Genomic DNA, 21,258 nt, shown 5'->3' with positions numbered 1-21,258 from the left:
CCCCTAATTCCCTGCTCCTTTGGTAGATGTGTTTATTTCTCTCCACCATTTCCCCTCCTCCCCTCATACGCACACACTTTGTATACTGCAGTTAGGTTTGGGCTAGAACTGTGTCCTTTTGGAGAAATGGGGTGCCCTCTTGCCTTTCTTTAATGTCAGCTATTTTCCCTCTTACTTGTGAGTCACTGGTTCAAGTCTTGCTCAAGCTCTGAGCTGGGGTCATGGGGTTGGGCTGGGCTGGGCCCCTGATTTGGAAGGGGTGGGATCTCATCCCTTCCCGTCATTTTAGTCCTCTCATCCAGGGAAAAATCTGGACCCAATACCATCATGCACCCCTCCTCCATCTTCTAAATTTTGCCAGATTGTGATTGGGAAAGTTTTTCTCTGAAACCAGACTATCTCTCTCTCTCTCTCTTCCCCTCCCCACAACTTGCTTCAGTGGGAGGAGGGAGGTTAGGGGGTCAGGAAGTAGCTGTGCCCAGAAAGACAATATATTCAGTAGCTCTCAATTATGCCATCTTGGGGACTCTGTCTGCCTAACCCCCACCCCACATCAATTATCTGCCCAAGAGGAGGAAAGAGGCTGTGCCCTGAATACCCTTCAGACTAGCCCTTGCCCATGACTTCTTCAGTTATGCATGTTGTTTCCTCTTGTTCTCAGCCCTGTGAAGTGAGAGGGGAAACTGAGGCAGAAAGATTTGGGTACAGCGGCTTCTGGGAGGGATAGAAAAAAATTTTAAGAGAGAGTGACCCATCAAGAGCCCCATGATGGGAGGTGGATGGAGTTAGGCAGAGGGAAAAGGAGGTCTCTGTGGAGAGCAGAAAAGGTCCCCAGCCTGGTCAGGAATGGCCCCAGGGAGCTTCACCCCCAGGGTTCCAGAGCGGTTCTGTCTGCCACACCAAGTTGGTGGGTGGTGAGTGGAAGAGGGAGACTGGATGTGTTTTCCTTAATGGTCTCCCACGCTTTTGTAAGTTTCCACCCAGTCCACAGCTGTAACCCCAGCTCAAACCAAACTCTATCCAAAGTCCTGGAGAGAGGACCCCTCCCCAAACACACATACTGTTCTCACCTTAAGAATGGGAATAGTGAATCATCAGTTCTACCCCATTCTGTGGGGTGGGAAAGGGAAACTGCACAGACCTGTAGGGCCAATGTTGTCTAGGACAGCCTAGGGATTCCTCTATTCCCACCCCTGCCCTCATGTCTCAGGCCCACAGACACGGAACTTTCTCCTTCATTTTCTGGAGAAGGACACGTCCTGGCTCCAGCTTACCTGACTCAATGTCTAACCTTCCTTTCTGCTGCTATCACAGACCTTGCTGCTTTCCCTCCAGGGAGCAGCCCTAGGGTCCTTCTCCACCATTTCTGCCTTCTCTGCTATGCCTGAACCCAATCCCCAGGGTCCCCTTCTCTTTGGGAAGCAATGTCACTCCCTGCTAGTAGATAGAATTGAGTATACTTGCTACCTGGGAGGATGGAGAAACAGATGGAATGGGGAATGGGAAGAGGAGTTATTGAGGTTCCTGCTGAGATTAGGAACATTTTGTAGTGGAGAGGGCTGGCTGCCTTCCTCTCTCCTACCCATCTCCACGTACCCCCTCGAGCCAGTGTATTACCATTTATCAGACAAACTGGACAGTTAAGTGAGTTATGAGGCTGAGTTGTTTGCCTTCTGGCTCTTTGAGAGATGGTTCCAAACTCCTTTCTCCCCTGGTCAGACTCAGATCTTGAACATCTCCCCTCACCCTCATCTGTCAAACCAGGGATGTGTAGGACATTGATTTGGGGATGGAGGGATATTTTGATGTTTGAGGCTGCTTCTCAAGACTTCCTTTTCTCCTAATCTTGCTCCCCCTTCCTCCATTTTCTCTATATTTTTTTGCCCCCAACCACTCCCCATCACTGGGCCTCTTAAGGATGTCAGCAGGGGCCCTGGCCAGAGCCAGATCCTGTCCAAATCCCCGGAACTTTACAAAACTCCTTCCTTACCTTTGGGAAGCCCTTCCTTACCAAGTCTAACTTACTTTCCTCTTGCTGTAGTCTCAGCCTTTGCATATCAAAACCCCAAGCCTAAGGCTTATTCCCCTCAGTAGTTTCCTCTCAGGGCACCACCCCCTCCCTCCCCAACCCTCTATGAACTCTCCAGCATTCAAGTCCTCCAGCTCTGGATGGGGGCTTCTTGCCCTTTGGGAATCTGAGTGCAGTTGAGTGGGACCATGAAAGCTGTCCCTGACCTGGTGGAGCTGGGTGCTGGGTGTGGGTGTTTGAAGAACCTAGACCCATGCCCCTGTGTTCAGTCCCAGATTTCAGCCTGGTTAGCAGGATCCTGCATTGTTTGGAGAAGGAAGCAGTTGGCTCCGGATTGCTTCCGGTGCGGTGGCCCCAGGCCCCAGTGTAAAACCGCCCTGGGAAAGAGGTGAGGGACAGTGAAGGGAGGTATTTATCCCTCTTGCACCCCCAGGGAAGATGAGAATCTCCTGGAGGCCTTGGCTTCCCTGTTGAAGAGCTTCAGTCTTCCTTCCTCCCACCCTCCCAATTCCGTGGGAGGCAGCGGCCCCTATTCTGAGTCTCCCTTGGGTCAGGCACTGCTAGGGCAGGGACTCTCTTTGTCCAAGTCAAGGTATATGCTTCCCCACCCTGAGTCTCAAGGATGTTATTCTCCGGGTTCATCCCAAGACAACTGTGTCATTGTCTTGGCAACCTCTCAGCTGAGACCCCTTCCCTGGTTTTTGCCTCTGTCTGTCTATCATTGGTGTGTGCTCTCTTGGCCTCAAACAACCTCTGTCTCTCATCCTCTCGTCTCTCTTATCTCATCCTTCTCTCATCCTTTGTGGCATTCTCTGTCTTGTCTCTCTCAGTCTCTGTCTCTTGCTTTGTCTCTGTCTGTCTCCATCCACCTCCATCCAGGCCTCTTGGTATCTTGAAAACTACCTGGGAGCAGAAGTCTCTCCTGGGCTTTCCCACGTGCTCGCCATTTTGGAGTTATTCTTCCCCTCCCAGGCCAAGCTTGGAATATCCAGTTCGGCAGTGAAAGTTCTCCCTCCACTTTCCTCCAAGTTCCTCTCTCTTCTTCCCCCTCCACTAATTTTGGAGAGAATGTTTCTGGAAGAAGGGAACTTGATACCCTTTGTGGGTTGAGTAAGAGAGGGAGTGCAGATAATTCAGAAAGGAGGAGGGAGGTTAGACTTCTGGCAGAACTTCCTCATGACCTGAGAACTGGAGAAAGGTGTGAGGAATGGGTCAGGAGCTTAGAGCTTTTACTTCTGCAGTGCATAAGCTGTGTGTGTGTTGGGGGGTAGGTGGGAAGGGCTTCTAAAGGCCTGGTGAGAGATATGCTGACCTCTGGAGACATTCGAAGGGTCTGATTTTACTTGTGGGGAAAGGAAAAGATGGTGGGGAGGTCAGGCTAACGTCCTGCTGAGTCAATATTGACTCAGGATGGAGGGGGAGACCCTTCCCCTCCCCCAGCAGCCCAAGCCATCCTGTCTGTCTGTCCAGGCCGCAAAGCAGAGGCCCAGACTCAGGAATGACAAAAATGTGTCTGAGCCTCGCTGAGCTGCGGGAAGGAGCCACCGGGTAACACCCAAAATACATAAAATTCAGTGAAAAGCTCTTGGTTAGGGTCTGGGAGGCCCCTGCTGTCCCACCCCCATATGTCTGAAAGTTTAGATTCCTGCAGGCTCTGCCCCCCACCCCCTGGCCACCCCCTGGCTCCTCTGTTCCCTTAGATATATCACGTGGCTCCTTTCAGAAAACATCCCCTGATACACAGCCTATCTCTCCCTCTGCTGTGTCTGCTCTTGAAAAGGGTCTCAGGGGTCTTTTTCACGCTTACCCTGTCTCGGGTCTCCTGGGTCTTTAGGAAATCTCACCACCTCTCTTCCTCTCCATCTCTGCTCCCAAGGGGATCAACGGATGGGTCCCCTCCTCTGGAGAAGACTCCCTCAGGGCTGTACTTCCCAGTCACCCTCTCTACTCTGGTCAGGCCCTCTCACCGCCCTTCCCCACCCTGCCCCCAAGGTCCCAGAATGGGACAGGACGACAGCCAAGGCTCAAGCAGGGCAGCGGGGTCCGTGTTGTGTCTGGATGCACACCCAACCCTACACCTCCCGTTCTGGCTCCATCTTGGTGGCCCTGGGGGCCATGGCTGGGCTGGGTGCCTGGGTTTGAGGGGGGGCAGGGGTGTTGGCCAGAGTTAGCATGGCGGTCACATTCATCTCCGGGCAAAGCTGAGAACAGACGGCCCCTGTGTCCTGGCGTTCTCTCTGCAACCTCACTCGCTCTCCCTCCGTAGTCCTCTCCTCCTTCTCCCTTCTCTCTTCCCTCTTCTGTCCCGTTCTTGTCCCTTTCCCTCTTCTCCACCCTCTCCCCTCCTCTCTGAGGAGCCCTGAAGGCCACTGCCACCTCCTATAATCCCTGTCCCCACTCCCAGCGCCAGAGGACCCTGCCATTTCCCTTCTTCATCCTTCTTCACGTGGCTCCACCGTCAGCGTGGCCAGTGAGGAACCGCCGGCTCAGCCACTAATCGCTCTGTACCTCAGTTCCCTCGTCTGTATGATGGGGATGGCAACAGTACCCACGTCACAGGGTTTGAGGATCTAAATGAGTTAATGTGTACAAAGTGTTTCAGCTCAATGGCTGACACAGAGTGACCATGTTGAAAAATGTTAGCTCATATCCTTAGAAAGCCCCAAGTCTCATGAGGGGCGGGAGGCAGGGGAGGCCTCTAGTTGCTCCTGAACTTAAGGCCACATTGTTCCCTCATCTAAGGCCACAGAGGTGGGTTTCCTGGGTGCTGGCATCAGATGCGGAAGGCGCAGCTGAGGGCAGTGGGGTTGGCTGCTGGCTCTAAGCAGATTACAAGTTTCCTACCCCACCGCACTGCAGCTCCCTCTGCCTCCAAGTGAGGCTTCCCTTGGCTGTGTAGACTGCCCCAAAGTAGGTTATTTGTTTCTTTCCTCCCCTCTTCCCCCTGAAGGAAATCAAAGACAGGCCTCAGCCTTCACACTTGAGATTCCTAGGGCTTTCTCCACCATCCCTGATGGAAAGGAAGTTCTTTCACATCTCTCGAGACCCTTGTGCTGCCCTGACCTGTGGGAGACGTGCACCTCCAGTCCCCCTGCCGCGGCCCAAAGGGATGCTGCTGTGGGACAGGGGCCCTGAGCGCTCCTCTTCCTTTCACTCCCCATCCCCCGCTCCCTTCCCTCCGCAAGAGCACATCTGGTTTGTGAATCTCTCTCATTCCAGCTTTCGGAGTTTGCCAGCTGCTGTTTCCTCTGTCGAGTTCAGGCCAAAAATGGGGGTGGGGGACAGCGGGGGGACAAAGTGAGGGCCAAAGGAGGAGGGGATCGTGGCTGGGACTCGGAATGGAGGGGAGATTGGAGTGACCAACCGGCGACCTCAGGCCTGGGCTGTGAGTTCTACCCTGGGGAGGAGAGGGGGCGTGGACTAAAAGTCCAGGTGGAGGCAGGGGTGGCATGGGGACCTTTCTGGGCTCCAAACAGCCCATCTGCCTCTGAGTCCCATTCCAGCCCCCTCTACCCGCCCCCCCACCAGCCAGTCTCGGCTGGCCAGGGGAAGAGGACCGTTCTCCGGCATGCTAACTAGGCTGGCGGGCTGTTTCCCCGGGAAGACCTCACAGCTGGCCCAGTGGGGCAATGAACTCAGCATTATCCACCTCCTCAAGGGGCCTTTATTCCCTGCTCAGGGTGGGGGGGAGGGGAGGGGGACTCCGGGGCCGGGGGGCCTAGCCAGGCCATCCTTGATGTGTTTCCTGAACTCGGCTCTCATCCTGGCCAGGGGCCTGAGTGCAGTCCCCTCTGCCAGAGATGGGGGTTAGGGAGGGAGGACGTCTTCTCAGCATGGCTCCCCTCAGACTCCATCCCGCCCTGCTCAGAGCCCTGACATACTTTCCTTCTGCTCCGTCCCAGCCCCGAGCTCACTCTGCCCTGCTGTCTTCCCAGGGTGCTGTGGCTCCTGAGGGGCCATCTCGCCCCTCCCTGGCACCCCAGTGCCTAGCGCAGTGCCTGGCACAGAGCTGGTTTCCAGTGCACGACAGCCGAAGAGAAATGGGATTGACAGAGACCAAGGAAGAGGCGATGAAGGGCTGGGAGACTGGTTGGGGGTGAAGGAGGGGGGTACTTTTCTTCCGTAGAGGGCATGGTGACGGGATTGGGAGGAACAACTCCTGAGAACCTCTCAGTGAGAATGGGGAGACTGGTGTGCACTGGTTGGTTAAAAGCTTAGAGTCAGCTCAACTGGTATGAGTCCTGATTTTGTCACTTGCCTGCTGTGTGAACCCACCTTCTTTGAGGCTTGGCTTCCTCATCTAGGAAATGGTGGTATTAGTAGTACCTACTTTGTCATATTGTGGAGAGGATTAAATGAGATGATACATGGAAAGAACTAGTGTACCACATTTCCTGGCACATACTGAGGTAACAATGAGGGTTAGTGTTACCATCTTTAATTCATCCTCGGAGAATGAGGTAAGAGAATGGGGCAGGAGCAGAGGGAAGCTGGTGGGGGTGAAGGGTTAGGGCAAAGAAGTCCTGGATATAGGACCTTAACAGGTCGGCTGGGCTGAAACCAGCTCCTACAGGTCACCCCAGCCATCCCCCTGCCTCAGCTCTCCAGCTCTGTCATCCTGAGCAATCTTAGGTGCTTCTTACCTCTGAGGGCATCTGCTGAAAGTCTAACCAGCAAGGGAGGCTGTGTCTTTAGAGAATGCAGGTGGAGGCAGGGCTCCTCTGCCGATGCCATCTCCAAGCCACCACTGTGCCAAGGGCACCCCAGACACACATCCCATCTGGGGACCTGGTGGTTAGGAGTTGGAGATGGGCAGGATGATGGGTCCCAGGGACCAAAAGTGTCCCAGAGGGCGAAGGAGCAGAGAGGTTAGAAAAGACCAGCTCTGGACCTCTGGTGAGATAGGGAGGAAGATAAAGAGAAAACACGTCAATGGCCTAAATGCCCCATCACTCTCAGTCAGCAAAGTGGGGTTGCTGGTGTCTGACCAGAGTAACAGAGAACAGCAAGGGCTTTGACCCTGAGGACTGGGGGAGGGCACACCGAACAGGCAGTCTTCGGGACTGAGTGGGGGGCAATTAAATGTGCTCCCTGCATCCTTCCCCTCCCGCCGTCACAGGTACGCAGTGTTCCGGGAGTGAACCCCAGCCACGTGCCCCAACACATGGACTCTGGGTCAGAGTCTGGGCCAGATGGAGACTGATGCTGGGGGAGGAGGAGGAGCCCTAGAGGGCTTTAAGGCCATAGAGTTGGCCTCCATCCCTCATTCACACCCTTGTTCTCTTCCCTTGCCCCCAGTCCCTAAGACTTGCAGCCCCAAGCAGTTTGCCTGCAGAGACCAGATCACCTGTATCTCAAAGGGCTGGCGCTGTGATGGTGAGAGGGACTGCCCCGATGGATCTGATGAGGCTCCCGAGATTTGTAAGTGCCTTTTCTGGATCCCTCCCCCACACCACCGATTTATGCCTTTTCCTTTTGGCCCAGGCAGTTTGGGATGAGGACAGTTGAGCTCTAGCCTGGTGTGGACCTTGCTCTATGATTGTTTGTACATGACACAGCTAAAACTGTCCTCTCCCCCTCTTCAAAGAGCCCGGCATGGTGCTTGGTGTGCTCAGAAATGAGCTCCCTCAGCTGCTATACTCCCAAGCCAGCCAGAGATTGTGTTCTCTGGGCTGACAGCTTTGCTGGAAGGAGAGGGCCCAGGCACCCCTCCTTTCTGGCTCATCCCTCTTCTTCCCACCTCTGAACCTCCTGATCCTTAATGAGTGCCCCCAGGTCTTGCTGGGTCCCCTTCCTGTCCTCAGGCTCCCAGGCCAAAGGCCACTGGCTCTTGCTCAGTCTCTGTACCAGAAGCCCCACCCCTGCACATTTCCCGCCCTCCCCCTCTCCCCCTGCCCTCCGTAAGTGGTGTAATCAGAGGCAGCTGTTTAAACTGGGAGAAAGGTCCCCACCCAGGCTTTACCCTGCCAGTGGGGGGGAGTGGAGGACTTTCTGGCGGGACCCTAGAGTCCTGGGCAGCTGGCAGAGTCTCTCCCCTGCTGGGCTAATCTGGGCTGGGGTCTAGGGGACCCTGCATTCCTAGGTCTGTCTCCGTTCTCTCTCCGGCTTTATCCTGTCCCAGCCCCATCTCCACACCCTCACCCATAATTATTAGGGGTAATTTTAGGGCCAGAAAGGGAGCCACCAGTTCTCTCTGCCTCACCCCCATACCCTGCCCTGGAGGTGTGGGAGCCAGGGATATTCTGCAAGTGTTTGTATGGGGGGGTGGCTCAGCCTGGAGCATCTTCTTGTCTGATGCCGTCTTTATGCCCCACATTTCTGACCCCAGTGCTTGGCGTTAGGGATAAAGAAAGCCATGCGGAAGGTCCAGATCTGGCTCTTTTTATCCATCCTCTCTTTAATTTGATGTAAACCCCACCTTATACACATCCCCACACTGTCCCCACTCATGCACACTCCTGGACCCGTCACACCCACACTCAGCCCCTCCCGGGCACTGACTCACTCCCCTCCACCCTCCCCGACATACACAGACAGAGGCAGATGCTGGCACAGACACGCTCTCACAGCAACGCAGAGTCAACACTCTGAAATGGGGATGCAGAGACACAACCTGCACTCAGACAGATGCTCCCAGACACACACAAACCCAGACTCGCTCCCAAAAGGACATGGAAATGCACATACTGAGGCCAGAAGCACCAGCACACGTGGAGATTCACAGATTCACCCTCTCTCCACACCACTCTGCTCCACGGTACACACCTCCCTCACCTGTGCACGCGGACTCCTACCAGGCACAGGCGGACAGGTGCACTCACATACAGACACTCTCTCACACCCTGTCCAGGCTTGGGAGCCAATGGGCAGTGGTCTGTCTACCAGCCCACAGGTTCAGCCAGCGCCCTAGGTCACCTGGCCTCCTTAGAATCCCCTCAGGAGCTCTACCCTGCCCTCCCCCCAGCCTATCTTCTTGGGCAACAAAGTAAGTACCAAGACATCATCAGTGGGCCACAGCCTTTGACCGTTTCCAAAGCCTTGCATCAGGCAAGCTGCTCTGGGGCTGGGGGTCTATAACAGTGCATCCAATAGAAATATAATGCAAGCCATGTACACAATTTCGAAATTTTCTAGTTGCCACATTCAAAAAGGTAAAAATAATCAGGTGAAATTAATTTCAACTTTATTTTACCCAGTGTATCCAAACTATTATCATTTCAGTATATTATTTGTTTAAAAGTATTAATGAGATCTTTTGCATTCTTTTTTGTGGCTGTGGTATTAAGTCTTCAAAAGCCAGTGTGCATTTTATTTATTCATTCATTTGTTTGTTTGTTTTCGGCCATGCCATGTGGCTTGCGGGATGTTAGTTCCCTGACCAGGGACTGAATCCAGGGCCACGGTAGTGAAAGCACCGAGCCCTAACCACTGGGCCACCAGGGAACTCCCATTGTTTTTTGTTTGTTTTTGCCAGTGTGCATTTTATACTTACAGTTGGAACTAGTCACATTTCAAGTGCTCAGTAGCCATGTATGATGCTGCATATTGAGAAGTGCAGTTCTAGAAGACTTGGTCCAGCTCTCAGCCCCAGGCTCTGTGACCTGGGGAGCTATGGGAAGGAGGTGTACTTTGTCTCCTGAGTGTAGAATGTGAGGCATTGGGGTCCACAGCATGGGGCATTTGGGGAGTGGACTCTTTGCTAAAACCTAGTTCTCCCCTCCACCTGGCGGCTCCCAGGTGTGTAGCTGCTATTGGGAATGGCAGAGGAGAGCTCGAGGTTGAAGAGTCTATCCAGGCCCTAGGCCTCCTGAGATCTAAAAAGTGCAGGTGCCTGAAACCCCAGTCCCAGTTCCCCACTCCCTCCCCCAGTGAACAACTAGGCAGACAGCCTCTGTAGCCAGCGAAGTCATGCTGGCCTTTCCATCTGCCCTCAGGTCCACAGAGTAAGACCCAGCGATGTCAGCCGAACGAACACAATTGCCTGGGCACCGAGCTGTGTATTCTCATGTCCCGCCTCTGCAACGGGATCCAGGACTGCACAGATGGGTCGGACGAGGGGCCCCACTGCCGAGGTAAGGGCTCTTCCACCTCTCCTGTCCCAGGTGGATGCAGTGAGTTCTCAGGTGGGCACCTGACAGGTTTGGAGGCCTGCCATCCAAGGACTGTCCTTGCACCTTTGGGGAGGATGAGGCCTTGTCCTGCTCCCCGGGCACTTCTCTGTGTGTGCTTGGACATGTCACTACATGTCACTCTCCAGTCCCCAGTTTCCCACCTGTGAAATGAGAGCTTTATACTAGATCAGCGTTTTTGTACTTTTTATTTTTGTAAATAGCGGGGTCTTTTCTTCAAATGGTTTCTTACATGAGTATGAACAGAGAAGAGCAGATGCTGTGATTGAAGCTGGGGTGGGGGGGTTCTGGAGCTTTGTCCCCCTGCCTCCCCTGCCAGGGCCCCCAAGGGCGTCCCCTGGGAAGTGCAGATCTTTGAGGCTCTCTGAAGTTGCTTGATGGGAAAGTCACCCAGGCTGAAGAGGGAACTGTAGGATGATAAGTCAGACTTCCTTCCCTGACCTGCAGCTCAGGTCACCAGCTCTGCAGTTCTTCCCCTGGAGGTCCCCATGACCCAGGGAGAGTCTGGATCTCACGTGAGCAATGGGAGAGATTCTTTGGGGGCAGGGGGGACAGGCAGGGCCTCAGGCCTGTGAGTCAGGGAATGGGGACTTCTCCTACTGCCCTCAAGGTCTGGGCCTGGAGCAGAAGGCTTTGTGAGGCCCTAGGCAAGCCCCTGGGTGTGGGGCAATCTTCCCTGGGGGGGTGGGGACCGTGTCCTGTGCCTGTAACGCGTGTTAGAAAACATCTGCCTGTGGGAAGAGGCACATCTGGATCCTGTTCACTGAGGGCAGGGAGTGTGGAGCAAGGGAGTTTGTGGAAGATTTTTATCCTTTCCTTTGGTTGATTCTGCATGTTTTCGTCTGAAGCTCCTGGAATGGGATGCAGAGTGTGGGCCTAGGGGCTGACTTCAATTACCACGCACGTCCCATCTTATCGGATGGCGCGTGTTCAAGTTTGCTTGCTTTTGTATACCTGGTCAGTATCAAAAACAACCAAGAACCTCAAAAACCTAGGGTTTGAACTTCCTTCTCTGATATTACAGAAGTTGGACCTCATCATCCTCCCACCCCATATCCAGAAGAGAAACTCTTTTCCAGATTTTCCAGAACAAACACTATTTCCCCCCTGTGTTGGGGGAGGCTGGACAAGGCAGCACATTCGGGCTCTCGGGCAGAGGTGGGGAGGAGAAGGAATAACCGGGGCCTGGCCCCCGATCCCAGCTCCTCCTGGCAGGCTTAGTGCCTCTAAACGTCTTAGCATCTCAGGCAGTGCTCTCTCCTAGGTGGGAGGCGGGGAGCAGGGGTGTGAGGCAGCTGGACAAAGGGGTCTTTGTGGCCAGGCCGCCTGGCCCCATGCAAGGCCATTAATTGGGTCGCTGGTCTGGGGGGGCAGCTGCTCTCCCACCTCTTCCCCCTCCTGTCTCATTCCCTTCTGTCTCCCCTGTGGAAGTGGGTCAGTGGCAGGAGGAAGATTAGAGAAGGATCCCAGGGGAGCCAGTTTTGCTCCTCCTCCTCCTATCCTCTACCTGGACCTTGGGCCTTCTCTCTGAGGCCTCTAGAGCTCAAGGGATGGGTTGCAGGGGTGCTTCTAGACAAGAGCTGGGGTGCTGCACAGAAAGACTCGATTCCATGCCAGCTCTTCACCCTCAGCCCCAAAGCCAACATTGCAGTCCTTGGGCAGTGCAGGCAAGAGGTATGTGAAGGGGATGAGAATCACTGTCCCCACTTCCCGTTGACCCCAACAAACTACCAGAACCCCTCTCCATGCGGACAGAGGGAGTCCAGGGCAGCCAGAGCAGGGAGATGTGGGTTCTAAATCATAATCGGCTGTGTGACCTTGGACCTGCCTTATACCCACCCTTGGTCTCAGTTTCCTCACTGGCACTATATTTTTTAGAGTCGATGCTTTGTAAGCCCCTTCATCTCTGACACTGCAGGCAGCAGAAGTGGTTTCTGAAGGGTTGGGGGAAGGTTGCAGTCTGGGTACAGCTGCCAGGTCTGGAGGCCTGAGTACGTGTCGCCTGCTCCCACACAGAACAGCGAGGACAGTGCTCTCATCTGGGCTGCCAGCACCACTGTGTCCCTACACTCAGCGGGCCCACCTGCTACTGCAACAACAGCTTTCAACTTCAGGCAGACGGCAGGACCTGCAAAGGTAAGTGTGCCCGCCCGCGCATGCTGGGGGTGAGGGGTAGTGGGCCGCGCAAGACAGGAGGCGGGGTGACAGGCCTTAGAGCCTCAGGGCATGACTGTGGGCCCTAACCACTTGCTTCCACCAGACTTCTTAAAAGTCATCTTAAAAATTATATAAGTCAGGGACTTCCCTGATGGTCCAGTGGTTAAGACTCCACGCTTCCAGTGCAGGGGGCGTGCATTCGATCCCTGGTCAGGGAACTGAGATCCCACATGCCGCGCAGCGCAGCCAAAAAAAAAAAAAAAGAAAAAAATTATATAGGTCATATGTGAGTTTTCTTGTAAAAAAAAAAAAAATTAAAGCATTATAGATAAAACCAAAGTCCCCTTTGACAAATCCTCTTCAGTTCTGGTCCCTTTCCCATCTCTCTGGAGGTCAACTCTGTTACCAGTTTGCTACTTCTCTGTCCAGGCCTTTTTCTGTCCATGTATACATGTACTCATGGAGAATCTAATTGAAAGTACTGTTTATGTGCATGTGATTTTTTTTTTTACATAAATATCATACTGTACATATTTTTTTTCAATTTTTTCACCCAGTATGTTCTAGAGATTTTTCCATGTTTATATGTAGAGATCTACCTCATTCTTTTAAAAACCACTGTGATGTATGACTATTACCACAGTTTACTTGGCCATCTCCCTTTTGACGCGTAAGATGTTCCCAGTTTCTTCTGTTACACACAATGCAAACTTTTCTGTTTTAAATTTACCTCCCTGGGATCTTTGCACAAATGCCACCTTCTCAGTGAGGCCATCCCTACTGCCCTAAAATCCCACCCCCAGCGCCTGCATTCTCTGTCCCCTTTCTCTGCTTAATATTTTTCCATAGCACCAGCCACTTTCCATTGCCCTAGCTCCTCTGACATGCCATTTACCTTTTTGTCTTATTATCGTAGTAACAGTATTTCATTTATTATCATAATTTAAGTTTTATGAGGGCATCAATTTGAATCTGTTTTATTCACTGATGTATCCCCTTAGCCTAGAACAGTACCTGGCACATAGTAGGTACTCAAGAAATCTTTTCTGAACGAATGGATAATATGCACGTGTGTGGATATTTCTCCAGGGTAGATTCCAAGTCTGGACTCTCTAGGTGATCAAGTTTCCACATTTCTTATTGTAATAGATTCTGCCAAACTGTCCTCCGAAGTAGCCATAGGGATGGACACATCCCTGGTGGTGTCTGAGGGCACTCCCTTCCCTGCCCTCGGCACGCCGGAAATGACCACGCTCTCGCCTTTTCCCGGCAGACTTTGACGAGTGCTCGGTTTATGGCACCTGCAGCCAGCTGTGCACCAACACAGATGGTTCCTTCACGTGTGGCTGTGTGGAAGGGTACCTGCTGCAGCCAGACAACCGCTCCTGCAAGGCCAAGAACGGTAGGTGGGGTCACCCGTGGCCATACAGCTGGGCGCCCTCAGTGTTGTTCCCTGATGGGGAGTGGCCGGAGAGGTCTCAGGGCCACTTGCTGCATTGACCCTTCTCTCCTCCATCTACAGAGCCGGTAGACCGGCCCCCTGTGCTGCTGATTGCCAACTCACAGAACATCCTAGCTACATACCTGAGTGGGGCCCAGGTCTCTACCATCACACCCACTAGCACACGGCAGACCACAGCCATGGACTTCAGCTACGCCAACGAGACGGTGTGCTGGGTGCACGTTGGGGACAGTGCTGCCCAGACACAGCTCAAGTGCGCCCGCATGCCGGGCCTGAAGGGCTTCGTGGATGAGCACACCATCAACATCTCCCTCAGCCTGCACCGTGAGTCACCTGCTCCAGCTTGGAGGGCAGGGAAGGGCAGGGGAGATGGGCAAGACACAGCCTGTCTGGGACAGAGTCAGAGGGATATTCGGGATGACCCCTGTCTGGGGCAGGAGCCTAAACAAAAGCCCCTGACGGAGGCCGAGGCAGGGGGTTGCACATGATGACACTTGTTTGGAGCCGGGGCAGAGTTATGGCTGTGCTTCCTCCCCTCTCTCTGAGCTGAGTCTCTGATGGCTCCTGCATTTCTGGCTCAGGGCAGAGAAGGACCTCCCAGGAGAAGTGCCCGATGGGGGCAATAACTGGTCAACCTCCGGGGACCAGGGGCTGTCCCTTTTCAGAGAGAGGAGTGTTGATTAGTCCACAGAGGGGCTTTCCCACACAGCGAGAGCCAGAGCAAGGGAAAGAAGAGGCCTGGAGCCAGAGGAGCCTTGCTAAGTTGTGGCTGAGGGCAAAGGAGCCGTGGCCAGACTGGGTCCATCTCCTCTTCCATCATTTCTTTTGGGGGCATCTCCAGAACGGACTCCCTGCTGCAGCATGGCTGTAGGGGTCCTGAGGCTGTTTCTAGGGGGCTTTGTGGCAGGAATGAGCCCAGAGGAGGAGTCGTGAGCCCTGGGGCCACGTGAGCGTTCTCAGATATCCTGGATGTTCCCCTTTGGGGCTCCCTCCCAGGCCATACTTCGCTGTCTCAGAGGTGGAAGATGGGCTGTCACTGGGGATGGGGCCAGGGCATAGATCCACTGCCTGGAGCCGTCCTGCTCATCTCAGATGCTGCTACATAAACAAACAAAACATCTGGCATCATCACATTTCCAGGAAATGCACCACAGGGCTGAGGGGGGAGGTCTGGCCTATGGTTGATCTCACCCCCCGGGAGAGAGGGTAACTTGATCTGTGACCTTGAGTAAACCAGAACTCCCTGTCTCTGCTTTGATTTCCTAATCTGCATAATGGGTTTGAGCTTGTCTGGCGAGATCAGATAAATTGCAGAGAAAGCCAGAAGTAACTAGAGGCCAGTGCACACAAGGTTTAGGATGGTAAACCTGGGTCCTGTCTAGAAGATCTTGAAGTTCCTTCTCTGGGTCCCCATGTGATGATCCCCACAGAAGACCAAAATCCCAGGAGGACACAAGGGCTTAGTTTTTGAGGAAGCAGGGGTTCCTCCAAGAGCCCTCACCCTCTTGCAGCCTCATTGTGTGGTCCACACCTCAGCTGCAGCCCTTCCACAGCATCCTAATAGCTGTTGGTGACCAAGGCTCACCTGTGATAGACCTGTCCTCCTTGGAGTGCTGGGCTGGGGGCTGCTACGCCTGGTTGGCTGAGCTCTTGAGGGGTGGGCAGTCGTGGTAGGTAGGGTAGTATTAGGGTGAGACCCCATGAGACCGCTGCCCTCTCCCTGTTCCTTGTCGACGGTCCCACCCAACAGGCCTGTCTGGGCAAACAGCTCCAGCAGTTCCCTCCCTGGCCCTGCTTCAGGGCAGCCAATGGGCTGATGAGCTTGTGGGTAGGTGGCTGGTGGGGGTGCCCTGATGGGAACCTTTTTTGCTCTGGCCTGGCCCCTCTCCTGCCTTCCTCCCCAGGAGAAGCAGGAAATAACCTCAGGTGGGTACCCCTCCCTTGGCAAACAGAGCCTTGCCTTCAAAGTTTGCTAGATTCGTTGGGCCCCTCTGGGGCAGAGTCCAGGAGGCCAGAAGAGACCGGAAGGTTCTGGGGAGAAATGCTGCTGGGGCAAATGAATGGGTTCCTCTTGCCCCAGCCTCTGTCCCTTCCTCCTGCCCTACCCCCACCCCATGCCCCATGCCGCCTGAATGTCTGGCTGTCACCCTGAGGATGGTTGTTTTGCTCTCATCCCAATGTCTGGCTGTCACCCTGAGGATGGTTGTTTTGCTCTCATCCCACAAACTAATTATGGACCCTGAGCTGAGGATGTCGGAAGTGTCTCTCCCCAGCACCCTCCCCCCGCCCCCAGTTCATCCCCCTTCCCAGGAGAGGCTGATGGCCTGCCCTGGTGTGCAGCGTGGCTGGTCCCAGGCACTCACCTGTGCAGTGGGTTGCCGGCCTGTAATTAGCTCCCCCAGGGGCAGGAAGAAGAAAGGCTGCTGCTTTCTCCTGCTTTCTCTCTGCCCTCTGGGGGAGCCCTCCCTGCAATCATGCCATTCTTGGCTGACCGTGACCTCCGTGGGACCCCTGGCCTGAGCCCCATGCAGGGGGGAGGAGTCTGACAAGGGTGAGGTGCTGGAGCCCAGAGCCCAGAGGCTGAGAAGCCCGCCTGCTGGTGTGGGAAGAAGGGGGAGCCTGCCCTGGAGAAAACTCTGGAAACAGAAATAGAATAGAAAGAAGGAAGGAGGCCAGGAAGTGAGCCTGTTTCACATGGGTCCTCGGGTGTTTGTGAGCCAGGCCTGCTCAGTCCTGAGCCCTCGGAGGGCCCCTCCCAGGCCCCACAGTGGTTGGTGCGGCTTCATGACTGGCTCTGTGGAATAGGCTTAGGGCCGAGGTCCGGCCTTTTCCTGTCTGAGCCCAGCTCCTTCTCTCCGTTTCTACTCAAGAGTGGGGAGAGACCCACTGACCGCATCCTCACTCGTTCTGACAGGTGTGTGTGCGTGTGTGTGCGTGTGTGCCTGCGTGTGTGTGTGTGTGTGTATGTGTGTTTTCATCCCTTAACAGGCTGGGCTGCCAGCCCTTCCTCCCCCAGCCTGTGTCTTGCATTGGCCTGGGTTGGGGGGTGGGTCTTAGGAATCAGTCCTCATCTCTTCTCCTCCCTCCTGGGATGTAATTCCACGGTCCATCCTCCCCTCTGCCGCTGCCCCAGCAGGACGGGGAGGTCTCTGAGGACTCTGATCCCATGACTAGAGAACACGATGGGGTGAGCCAGGAGACCCTCAGGGAAGACCGTGGCCCACCCCTCAGGGTTTACTACTGCCTTTCCCAAAGCAGGAATGCCTTGATTTTTAGGTCGTGTATGGACTTGCATTTTTTATTGTTATAGTTATGTTTTTATGTAATACCCATTAGGAAACTCCTACAACTAGCATATCAAATCTATGATTTCATAGATTGTTTAGGATGCAGCAAAATAAGAAAAGTGAGTTGATGTAAAGAAATGGTAGGTAAATAGTAGAGCAAGCTGTGCATAAACATGGCAAGCATTTTGAAAGTGACAGACAAAAGACTGAAGTTCTGGAAACCGAGGCCAAGAGGAGTTGACAGGCCTGGCCTGCCCACCCTACCCCCCACCTCTGACCACCCTCTCAAGGAACCTCAGGCCCTGTCCAGTCCCCTGCAGGGCCGCCCCTGGGCAGGGCTGGAGGTCAAGTCTGCTTGACCCCAGTCCAGCCCAGCCCTGCATCGTCTAGGCTTCACTCCTCTGACTTGTCTTCCCTGAACTTTGAGGATGTTTCTACTGTAGAAAGAACGAGCACAGACTGCAGGAGCGGGGCCCTGGGAAGATGTGTGTGTGGTGAGGGGAGGTTCTGAGGTTGCAAATAGAGGCCTTGAAGGACATAAGGTTTGCTGAAGTCACTTCGTTTGGGACTGTGTATGAGAGAATGCTCTGGAGGGGCCCTCGGGGGTCCTAGGGTTTCCTCCCTGTACCATGCTGCATGGGGAAGGAGGAGATTGGAGGGGAGGCCCAGGAAAGGCCTCCTAGGCTGCAGGCTGCAAGGTTGCGAAATGGGCCCCCAAGTCCAGCTGGCCAGCTTCACTTTTCCCTCCCTCTCGTGTGTGTGTGTGTGTGTGTGTGTCTGTGTGTGTGTGTTTAAAATCACAACAGGAAATAGGGCAGTGATTTGTCTAGAGAAGGGGCAGAGAAAGAGAGAGTATCTCCTCTGAGTCTGATGAACTGGCTTCCCCGCTGGAAGGGGAGCCGTGCTCCCACTGAGCTGGGCACCCAAGGCCCTCTCAGCCCCCACCCCAGCCTACAGAACATTTCCAGTGTCACAGATGAAAACTGGCCACCTGCTTCTTTGGCCTTTCCACCCATTGGGTGTCAGAATATTGGGGGGCTCTCGCCAGCCCACTCTTGGCCTTGGGCCCCCCCGCATCCTGGTGCTTTTGCTTCCCATTCCCATTCCGAGCTTCCTAATCATTTAATGGCCCTTCTCTCCTCTTCCTGGCCAGGCCAGCCCTGTGTCTCCCGGCACAGCTCCAGCCCAGTCCTCTCCTCCCCCGCTGTCTCCTTGAAGTTGCCTCTCCACCCAGCCTGCTCCCAACAACCCCCTCCCTGTTTTCAAGCCAAAGGAAGTAACTTAAGCAAGAGAGATGTGTTTTAGAGCCCAGCAAGAATTTCTCAATAGTGGGAAGACCCTTGTTCTGATTCTGAATCAGAGTTGCAGAGTCCAAGCATCTCATCCCCGGGACCCAGGACTGAGAGCCTGTGTGGACCTGGGCCAGTCAGGGGAGGGGAGCAGGGCTGGAAGTACAAGCGGGGCAGGAAGGGAGCCCAGGGACAGAGCTGACCCAGTGTGGCTGATCCCCGGACCTGCTGGTGGAACAAGAAGAGCTGAAATCAGGACCCAGCAGGAAACAGGAGTGTGAGGACATGCCATTTAGCAAAACTCCTGCCAGGCCTGCCCCGTGGTCTTCTCCCTACCTGCAAAGGCCCCGGGCTCCCGAGCATCTCCCCCAGCCCTTGGGTGAGATGCCAGAGTGGCTCTGACAAGCAAGAACGTTGCCTGGCAGATGTCTTGTCCCACTGTCTTAGGCATCCTCAGGCCAGAAAAGGAGGATCCTGGCAGTAGAAGGGAAGGAAAAAATTAAGTCCCAGCTCTAGGACAACAGAGTGAGCACTCAGCATTCACCAAATATTTGTTGAATGAATCAGTACGTGCGTGTCAGGCGCTGGGGACAAAAATGAAAGACCTGCCCTGCCCTTACAATATTTGTAATCAGGTAAGCAGGCTGTGATAAAAGGGGCTTATGGAAGCCTACAATACAGAAATTTTCCTTCTGGGGGCCTGAACTGTCTTGAAGAATAAATAGTAGGTGTCAGCCCCAAACTGCCCACCTCGAGGGCCTACCTTCAGTCAGGAGGCCACAGGGCTGTGGCTGGAGGTACAGATGGAAAAGGTAAGGAAGGATGGGGTTGAGGTGAGGGAGGATCATGCAATGGTATGAACAACAGCTCCCATTTTTGGAGCATTTATCGTGTGCCAGGCCCCGTGCTAAGTGCTGTTAATGCACCATCCCATCCCAGATCAGCAGACTGAGACTCAGAGACATCAAGTGACTTGCCCATAGTTCCACAGTTGGAAGGTGACAGAACTAGGATTCACACCCAGGCTGTCAGTGTCTGGAGGCTGTCTGGGCCCAGGGCAGAGCAGAGTGATGGGAGAGGCAGGGAAGTTTCCTGGAATAAGGGCAAGAACTCAGTGTGTTCACTGGGGATGTGGTTAAGGTAGAAATGGGATTTTCCTTCCTCGTCCAGAGACCTGGTACCCTATTCTGCAATCTTTAGGTGTGTGGATGTGTTGGGGGATATTTCCTCAAGGCATAGAGACTCTCCTCCTTCCCCAGAATTATTTTAGGAAGAGTGACTAGAATCCTGCGGCTGAAGTTAGGGTCTTCTTAGGAATGGGCTGGGGGCTGTTGTTTTTGGAAAAGCAGCCACCGTTTAGGGAGACACCTCTTGAGTGATATGAAGGATGGCAACGTCGAGGAAAGCTGGAGTGGTGGCGAGTGCCGAGCGCTGAGCATCAGGGTTGGGGCACAGGGAGGGCTCAGCAGTTACAAACACACAGCCCAGGTCTATTCTGGGGCCTGGAACTGAAAGTCCTTTGTGATATCGAAGACAGGCTGTGGTCTATCCTCTGTCTCATTACGCTCCCAGCTTCCTAGCCTCCTTCTCTACCCTGGGATCCCTACCCCTCAGCCTCCAGACCAGCCCCACACTCCTCCCATCACCACACAACATCCCTCCCCTTGGGTTTACAGGATTCTCCTGTCTTCAGGATCTGGGGCCTTTGGCCAGAGAGCCCTTGTGGAGGGTGCTGTGAGGTGGATCAGTCCCGAGAAGGCTGGGCCACGAGGGGCCAGCTGCCCTCTGGGCGTGTGGAGACAGAATGTCAGGTCCTCCAGGCCGAAGCCCAGGACTCCAGTTGCCCCCTCCACGCCCCGGGACAGGGGGCAGTGGCCCAGACACTGCCTGCGGGGAGCCCGGGAGGGAAGGTGCCCTCTCCCAATTTGAGCCCGTCTCACTACACTTGGAATGGGAAGAGTGGCCAAGCTTGTGTGTGTGCGTGTGAGTGTGTGCATGTGTGTGAGTGTATGTGGTGGGGTGGGCAGAGGAGTCTGGACTTTAGAAGAGAGGAAGATAATGTGGTGGAGGGGTTGGATAACAAAGGATTTTTGCTTGCAACTAATAGTCTCCAGCTGCAAAAATACCAAAGGGGAGCCCAGGCCGGGCTGGGGACTCCAGTCCTTGCCAACTCCTCACCGGCCTGCTGAGTGGGGCCCTGCCTGGCCTTTGGGAGGTGGAAGAGGAGACGAGCCAAGGGTAAATACCTGAGAGCGGGACGATCCCTCTGCCTTCCTTTCCAGGCCAGGAGGGAGGCTCGAAGGTCGGCCATCCTGAGGCTGGAGGGGAGGATGTGGAACTGCATCTGGGATGGGGGGGGCATCAGATCCCTTCAGGCTTCTTCCTCCTCCCCTCTTGCCGAGGGAAGGGTGGATGGGAGAGCAGGGGAAGGGTGTTGCCAGCCTTGGAGCTGGGCAGTGACTCAGGGAAGCCTCAGGAAGTTGGAGAGAAGGACGCAGCTGCCCCAGCTGGTGCTGGGAAAACAGCTTTGAATGATGAGGTTCGTCTACATGCCAGCATCCCCCAGATCCCCACCGTGCCCACCAAGTAAAGGGCACACAGCCCTGTTTGCCTTTCACCCACCCTGCTGGCTGCCTGGGACTGCGGCAGGGTCCACCCACCCCCGCCCCCCCGGCCCCAGCTTGGGACCTTGGTTTCCTCTGGACGCGGTCCAGCAGCGTTCGTTTTCATCTGTTTTCTCTGTGGTCACAGTGTGAGGTAGTTTGCTCGCCTAACCCCTGCACTGGGCCCTCTTCCTACCCGGCCTGGGACCCAGGCGCCCAGGCTGCTCTGCCCCCTCTCTTTGACCTTGTCAGTAGGGGACAGTACTGGGGCTCAGAGGAGAGAGTTGCTGGGTTTAGGGACA

General features: G+C 54.6%; 1 protein-coding gene across 2 annotated transcripts in view; it reads left to right on the top strand.

Moving 5' to 3' along the window:
• LRP1 (LDL receptor related protein 1) overlaps window positions 1-21,258 on the top strand; it is a 79,620-nt gene that overhangs the window by 1,482 nt on the left and 56,880 nt on the right. The window contains exons 2-6 of one of the 2 annotated variants that reach the window (XM_028165745.2): window positions 7,328-7,450; window positions 9,964-10,101; window positions 12,175-12,294; window positions 13,589-13,717; window positions 13,838-14,101. In XM_028165745.2, coding sequence (XP_028021546.2) covers window positions 7,328-7,450; window positions 9,964-10,101; window positions 12,175-12,294; window positions 13,589-13,717; window positions 13,838-14,101 — 774 coding nt within the window. The remainder of the gene's footprint in view (window positions 1-7,327; window positions 7,451-9,963; window positions 10,102-12,174; window positions 12,295-13,588; window positions 13,718-13,837; window positions 14,102-21,258) is intronic. The other variant, XM_057557335.1, reaches the window with a different exon arrangement.

This window comes from Balaenoptera acutorostrata, chromosome 11, assembly GCF_949987535.1.
Source record: "Balaenoptera acutorostrata chromosome 11, mBalAcu1.1, whole genome shotgun sequence".
Classification (NCBI taxonomy): Eukaryota; Metazoa; Chordata; class Mammalia; order Artiodactyla; family Balaenopteridae; genus Balaenoptera; species Balaenoptera acutorostrata.
Note: the sequence above shows the minus strand (reverse complement) of the source record. Positions and strands in the feature narration are given on the sequence as shown.